At 41.6% G+C, this 7,568-nt stretch overlaps 1 protein-coding gene across 1 annotated transcript in view; it reads right to left on the bottom strand.

Moving 5' to 3' along the window:
• Positions 1-3,765: 3,765 nt before the first annotated feature.
• rem2 (RAS (RAD and GEM)-like GTP binding 2) overlaps positions 3,766-7,568 on the bottom strand; it is a 30,796-nt gene continuing 26,993 nt past the window's right edge. The window contains exon 5 of the mRNA XM_022205119.2: positions 3,766-5,358. Coding sequence (XP_022060811.1) covers positions 5,030-5,358 — 329 coding nt within the window. The 3' untranslated portion in view covers positions 3,766-5,029. The remainder of the gene's footprint in view (positions 5,359-7,568) is intronic.

The following is a 7,568-nucleotide window of genomic DNA, read 5'->3' as shown; positions in this document are numbered from 1 at the left end:
AAAACCTCCTCTTTCTGAAAATCAACATAAATATAGGACATTTAAGATGCCAAAGGACTCTAGGACTCATCGTCTCCTTGACAACAGTCTCCAAGCAACCATTACTCCTCAAAGCATTTCTCCAACCCCGTATCTCTCTCTCTGTGTTTCTCTCTCTCTCCTCAACCCCTCTGTCTCTTTGCTTGCTTTCCTCTCGAGACTCCTTCCATGTATCCACTCCAGATAGTTACTGTACCGGCGTCAGAACCTGGAAACTGCACCTATCTGATGTGATGTGATGCGATTGGTTGAGGGTGCTGTGCTCTTGCGTTTTAGCCCGAGGCGCTTCTCAACACCTGCTAAAAGTAGGGTGGAGCAGAAAGGAGGTGAAGCTGACAGAGATGTCTTCATAGGTATTTGTGCCAGACTGTATTTTGGAAACCGGTGAAGTAAAAATGCTTTAATTGGTGTCACGCTTATCAAGTTTTTCTGGCAAACCGATAGATCACCAGCTGGGCTGATCAGTGCGAGCATATTGTGCAGTAAATAATTATGTCAGCTGTGTCAAAAATGATCAACTTTTGGCTTTAATTCAGAGGTTAGATCCCAAAATAAGCATTGTGGATTATATTATTTTTGGAACTAGGCTATTTCAGCCAACAACTTGTTATTTTTAGCTGTGTTTTTCTTTGGAGGAAAAAGGCAATACCCCAAAGATCCCAACGGTGTTTTGTTTTTAGACTAGACTGCAGGTATGAAGCAAAAGGCTCACCCACTCTAATTTACACTCCACAATTTGATTGACCATCTAAAATTGGCCAGACTTGTTTCAAAAGGAGCCAAGTTGATTTTAGCTTATTTACACACAAGAGACACAATGAGCTTGCTCTGCTGCTCCATCCAAGTCCTTCTTGTGCAATGCATGTCGTATTTCTCTCAGAATAAATGTTGCTCGCCAGCATCAGTGCACTGGTGGTCTGTTTTGTAGACCTTTTGACCTATCGTACTAGAAAAGCACAGGCAGCACCTCAGTTCCAGTACATGAGAGCTTTAATTATTCTTCATCTACTTCCTGAAAAGTTTGGTCAATAAAAAAAAGACAAAAACTATTTACAGCTGAACTAAAGACACGATTTGTGATTTTTCTGCTCACATGCTGTGTTGTTGTAAACTTACTCTTTCAAATAAATAGCCTCCTAAGCCCCTGGAAACCAGCGTTTGTCCTGTTTTTGTGTCGCTCCTCAGCGACCCTAGTAATCGTAATGTTTTTTTGAGCAACACACCATACTATGACGTTTTTACAGTGATGGTTCTACTGTGAAACCAGTTTGACATGTTCAGGCGTTCTATGTACGAAAACCCAGAGATTTCAGGTATCAGAAGGTGGTTTTCAACTTTCTTTGTTAACCTTCTGCTTCAACTTTAAACTAAATTTACTTCACTAAGCCAGCTCTCTGGACTTCCAGTAAGCTGTGTTCCTATTGGCTGTCCAGGTGGCTGCTTGGTGTCATCAAGAACACCTGAGCAGCTCAGTGTCTTCCTGCTTTACGTCTGCAGTCAAACATTTCCTCTGCTTCTCTTCACTGAACTGGGTTTGGTTCCGTTGCTTTAGTTTGTTCTTCAGGCGTTGGCTTGCAGCAGTAAAATCCTCTTTAATGTGTATTTTATTCCAGACCGGACTGTCAATCAAGTAGCCCCGCCCCCTGGCTTCGCAAAACTTTAACGCTCTATAAAAAATTCAATATTGATTTATTTTAAGATCGGCCACCTGATCTCTCATTATGACCATGAAAACTATCGAATAAAAATTATATACAGTCTATGTACCGTACTCTGTTTGGCTCCACACTTGCTGATGACCCCTTCCGGTCTCAGAAAATAAAAAATAAAAAAGACCTTTTTTTCGTTTCTGTCTCTTACTGATTTTATTTTCTTGTTATTGTAAATATAAAATGAAAATCAAAGCATTATTAAAATATATCCCTTTTTGATCATGAAAAGGAAAAACGCCGTGTATTTCAATTTTAATTTTTGCATTTTAAAACGAAAATAAAATAACCACTCGTTTTTTGTTTTTCATGACCCGTTTCAGAACGGAAAACCCAATTGCCAAAATATACACGGATTACGGACCTAAAACTAATGACTCATGTTTTGAAATTGGTAGCTGTTTATAAGCACTTAAACAAATGCTTAAAGTAAATGGATATCTAGCTAAAATATTGTCTAAATGCTTAAAATTGAAATTGTTAGCCAAAAGTGAATACTGAAAGTGTTGAAATGGTAAGCCCGAAGTGATGGACATGGTTAAATTCTGAAAGCTACAGATGAGCTCAAAAATAGCTAAAAAAAAAAAAGGACATCTAGTTCAATAGCTAAAATTAATGGACATTGGTACAATAGTTGACTGAATACAATTGGAAAATATCTCAAATTATTTCTCATGGATAAACAAATAGTTCAGTCCTGTGAAGTGCCCTGAAATGACTTTAATTTGGAATTAGTACTATATAAATTCTAATTATTTAGAGCTTGAGTCTAAACAATTGGCTGAAAGTAAAGAATACTACATAAAACAAAAGCCGAGTGGTTAAAACTCTAATTGTTAGGCAAAAGTGACTACTGCGAATGCCAACATAGTTCGTTAGAAGTAATGGACATGGTTAAAATAGTTTAAGCATTGAATAAATGGCTAAATCATGAGCTATGGAAACAACACTGTGTGAAGCGCATTGAGGTGACTTATTTTGTTAACTAATGTCAAATAAACAAAAATATGTGGACATATCTGGTGTAATATAAATGCATTTTACATAAGCTAAGAGCAAAACTAAAAGTGTGCTTCAGTTTGTCTAACAGTAGTATACATGCAAACTTAACCAAACTGAATTAATATTTACAGTTCGAGTGTTTGTAAAATAGTTGTAGCAATATCCAAATGAAAATTATTAACAACAGTAATACTCTGTAAATAACATCCAGTTCAAAATCATTTCCAAGTAACTCAGGTACTACTACTTGAGGTAATCTGTAAAGTAGTGTGAGGGTTGCTGAAGAAGTTTCACTCTTCGTCCTGCAAAGTTTGCTGCAGTGGGGTGTTTATTGGTATTCTGGCATACGGTTGGCTTACCAAGACAGAGCGTGTGTCTGTGAAGGTAAGCCGACCCAGAACGAATCCACATTTTATAGGGATGGTCAGAGAGTGGGTCAGAGCGATGGTGCACCAACAAAGGGTCAGAGGGAGGTCTGACAGACAGTAACAAATGACAAAAGATAAAAGAATTGTGGACAAATGTGGGAAATGAAATGAAGGAGTGACAAATGACAGTAGAGCGTATCTGTCACAAAAGGTGTACTAATTTCTCCATCAAGGTACAGGCTAAGATAATGCCTGGAACCGCTGCTATAGAAGACTAAGACAAAGAATCTGCTGAACACGCATTCTCATTCTGCACTCTCATCATTAAGCAGGTAATTCATCGCGTCTCTGAAAGGTGTTCTATACATCTTGAAGTCAGGACAGCTCAGATTGCTTTGTCTTGGTTCATAGGTGCCCGGGATACAGTCTATTTTCAACCTGCGATTCTGTTACAGCCGCAGACTGTTGACGTTGCATATTGTTGCCACTTGGTCCTAATGGGACGAGTGTCCTGAGATGCCGTCTCAGTCTGTCCAGAGGACCTGTGACTCATCTGTCACGTTATCCTTCACCGCGGTTAACTGCGGCAACGAGACGCTCATTTTCATAATGCTGTCGCCAAAAAAAATGACAAAACACTCAAAGGATGTCAAACAAAAACATATTTATTCTCAGTGGTAAAGACAAGAGTGCTCAGTAGACGGTGACAAACAAGTGAGGATGTGTCAGTGACGTCGGCACACTTGACGAGATATCCGAACAACGTTTCCAGAACGTTCTCTGTGTGGCCAGCCCCCACAGAATTCAGTCTAAACACACATATGAATGCCAGTGAGTAAAGAGAAAGGGGGGAAATAGAAAACATCAAACAGCCACAGGTAGATTAGGTTTTCTCTGGTTTGTCCTTCGCTTCAAGAGCAGCATCCCACTGTTCAGTGACTCAGCTGCAACTGAGTTCATTGTGGTCAGCCCTGCTAACGTCTTCATAGCCGTTTTTAATCCTTATCTTCACATCCTACGGTAAAGGGTTCTTTGTGCTGATCGCTCGAGGTGCGTTCAGCAAAAATATGGCTTGGGTGCTGATGCTTAAACCTTGTATAAAAGTCACAGATGAGCATATCCCATTAGTGGTATCATCAAAGTCGGACACAAACGGTAGATGCAGTGTGTAAACTATGGCCAAAGATGCGCAGAGAAGGGAGCGATTTCATAAATAAATAGTCTTGCTTTTGAGATGCTAGAGACACCAGCTAGATTGTGCATTAGCTATTGGCCACTGAGGTACAGTAAATCCAGGGTCATGTAGCTTAAAAAACCTAAAGGGTCATGTCTTAGATCGTCTACTCTGCATGCTATAAAACAGGGTCTATTACAGGTATACGTTAGACTGCTATCATTCTCTACGTTATCAGTGCGTGCTACTTGGGTGTGTGTTTATTTGTGACCCCGACCTCCTTCTCATTTAGCCACATTAAGCATCAAATCAGCATCTTGATGAGACTCCTGCTAATTTTCTCCCTCCTGCTCTCATCAGGTAATGACTGCTCGCTGATTCACCCAAGCCGGAGCGGCAAATCAAGCCTGCCTCCTCCTCCGTTACTCTGCTTTTTTTCTCCCTCACTCACTGAAAATTGGTTTCTCTGGCAGATTCAATGCCATGATTCAGGCTGATGTCTGGTCTATCTATTCATCTTTTCCTCTTGCCGTGACCTTTTTCTGCCACAGCTGCTTCTCTCCACTTCCATCCCTCTAATTTTCCCAGCCGGAATGAGTCTCCTCCATCGTGTTCCATCAATTCCACTTCTCTGCACCTCCCCCCGCCCTTCCCGCCCCCATATCTTTCAATCTGGTGTGTTTGTGTTAATATGGAGTGTGTTTCTTTGCCTCGTGTGGTAGGTAAGTGCAGGTGGGTCACAGTGCACTCAGGTCGTGACAGGAGCGGGACTTCTGCCGGAGGATCTTGCTGCCCCGGTGGCGGCTCATCTCCCTGTAGCGACCCCGATCCCGCTCCCTGTCTCGGCCGTACGACCTCGGTACCAGCCCAGCCAGGAAGCGCTTGGCCCGACTCGTCAGGCTCTCCCTGCGGCCCGATCCGGGGTCTCCGTCCGTCCACCCGGGGCCCACACAGTCTCCCCTTGCAGTCCGAACTGCCGCCTCCAGCAGCTCGTTGGTGCCGTGGTCTAAGGAGGCTGAGAGCTCCAGGTAGATGCAGTCGAACATCATGGCGCTGGACTGGGCCTCTGAAGGAAAAGAGGTGACATTTATTTTAGTATCGTGTTGGCATGGAGCTCATTTTAAATAACTCAGGCTTCACACGGTGGCAGCTGCAGACGACAATTAAAGGCAGCAGTTTGAAATTTACGGATCACGAAAGCAGCTTGCAAACGACCCAGCTGCAGTGTGATGTCTGTCACCAAAAGATAATACCTCGGCATCAAGAGCTTGCTCGCTGCCGTTTGGGAGACTCCATTAGCCTCTTAAGTGTTTGTCACTCTTTTCACACCACGTTGTGACAAACTGAGTCAGTTCGCAGCATCTCACTATGCAGGGAGGTGACTCTCCTCTCTGTTTATTGTGCTATGAGATCGTGCTCGAAAGCTTCGACAGTGGAAGGGAAACAGACATAAAGAGAGGAAAGGCTTTTCCTCAAAGAATTGTGACGTACTACAGACGGTACCACAACACCATAGGCCTTGATTGGTTTTCAAGCTAAATATTTTTTCATAATACTCAGTTTTTCTTATGAGGAATGAACATCATGTTATTTCTTGACCTTGGAAAATGTAGTTTGATGAAAAACATCCATCTTCTAGCTTTACCCAGAGCTTTTATATCACATGTTCTTCAGCTTGCTCATTAGTCATCGCATTGGCCTCTGAGTAACCTCCATTCACTGGTGAAGCTCATAGTGTTACGCCCCGGAGAAAATACCAAGTGGACCTTGAGTTAGGATTGTTCTGTCAAAGCGCCACTGCCACGTTTAACGAAACTGAAAACTAGAAAAGTCCTTACAAAGCATGAAATCATGCTTAGTTACTGGCATTGCATGTAAACAGATCCAACTCCAGGGCATCACCAACTTTTGTGCAAACATCCCTGTCAAACTGTATTTAGAGCCACTTTTGGTCGAGATAAAAGTGCCTCTGAGTGGTGCAGGTCTGATCGGTTAATCTCAGAGAAAACAAATGATGACTGGTTAAACTTGGAAAAGGCAGCAATGCCCATTCTTCTTCCCTAGTGATGTTCTCACTGAATAACAGTCTCCTCCTCTCAAACATCCCCATCGTCAATATATACTTAATCATTTAAGTTATCAAAACAAACCCTATATGGTTCTATTTCCTCATAGAACTGACGTTGTTGTGCAGTAACTATTTTTCTTTGGTGTATTTGGTGCATTCTGAGTTCACACTGTGGTCGAAACTGTTAGATCCTGTGGAAACAAGGTCTAAAAGGTCCAATGACAAGGCTGTTCCTGTAAATGTTTGCCCAACTTTGCACCTGCCCTATAAGTTCCTGCAGCGGAAACCTGTCTGGTGGGATGCAACCGAAAGGTCTGGAAAAGGCTTTTAAGTGGAGCTTGAATCAGAAATGTTTTACTGGCTCAAAAATATAAACATTTTCTGAATACAGCAGTGCAGAAACTACCTACACTGCTGGATGTTTATGCTTTTGCTGCAAGATGTATATTTAATCCAGTTTTCTGCCAAGATTTCAGTATTATAGATGTTGGCAATTTCATCTCTATTTCAATAATACAAAAAAATAGATTCAATGTTTTTAGCAAAACTAATGAATGTTAACTAGACTGTACAGCTCCGAGTAATACATTCTGTATTTTTCATATTTATGACTTGTCACAAGTGGTTCTAAAAGCGCAGAGGGAGACGGCGATGGCAGGATGGGGTTAAAGTGTTGCCATTAGCTGAATTGCATAAGCTGAAATCTCTTGGCTGCAGCTCAAATGGTTTTCGATCTCAATGTGACTCTCCTGGATAAGGACAGGTGACTGAGCGGTTTGTTGACAAGGCTCAGTATCTCAGCTAAAAGCGCCTGTTGGTCTCTGGTCAAACAAGCCTGGATGATAAGGGAAGCGGTCAGATACGGATCGTTCTCCAATAAACCGGCTTCACCGTCAGCTCAAACATTTTTGCTTCCAAATGTATTTCAGTTTTTACTCCACTCCAGGAACTGAGAGCATTGGAGCAGCTGTGTGCTGAAAAGGTTTTTTAAAAAGCTTATTACTGGTATTCATAATAACTCTATAAAAAAAAAACATATACAGCATTAACTTGAATAACAGCAAGTGACTGCGGCAGGAAACGGTTGCAGACAAACGATACGAGGGTTTCATAAATAATTCTTTTTTTGAGTATTGGTCCTGAAAAATGATTTCGAGAGCACAGTAATAATAAAATACTGATAACTCAAATTGTCGACTCTCAATGGG

Source organism: Acanthochromis polyacanthus, chromosome 9, assembly GCF_021347895.1.
Source record: "Acanthochromis polyacanthus isolate Apoly-LR-REF ecotype Palm Island chromosome 9, KAUST_Apoly_ChrSc, whole genome shotgun sequence".
Taxonomy (NCBI): domain Eukaryota; kingdom Metazoa; phylum Chordata; class Actinopteri; family Pomacentridae; genus Acanthochromis; species Acanthochromis polyacanthus.
The sequence above is the reverse complement of the archived record's forward strand: the minus strand, read 5'-3'. Positions and strand labels throughout refer to the sequence as shown.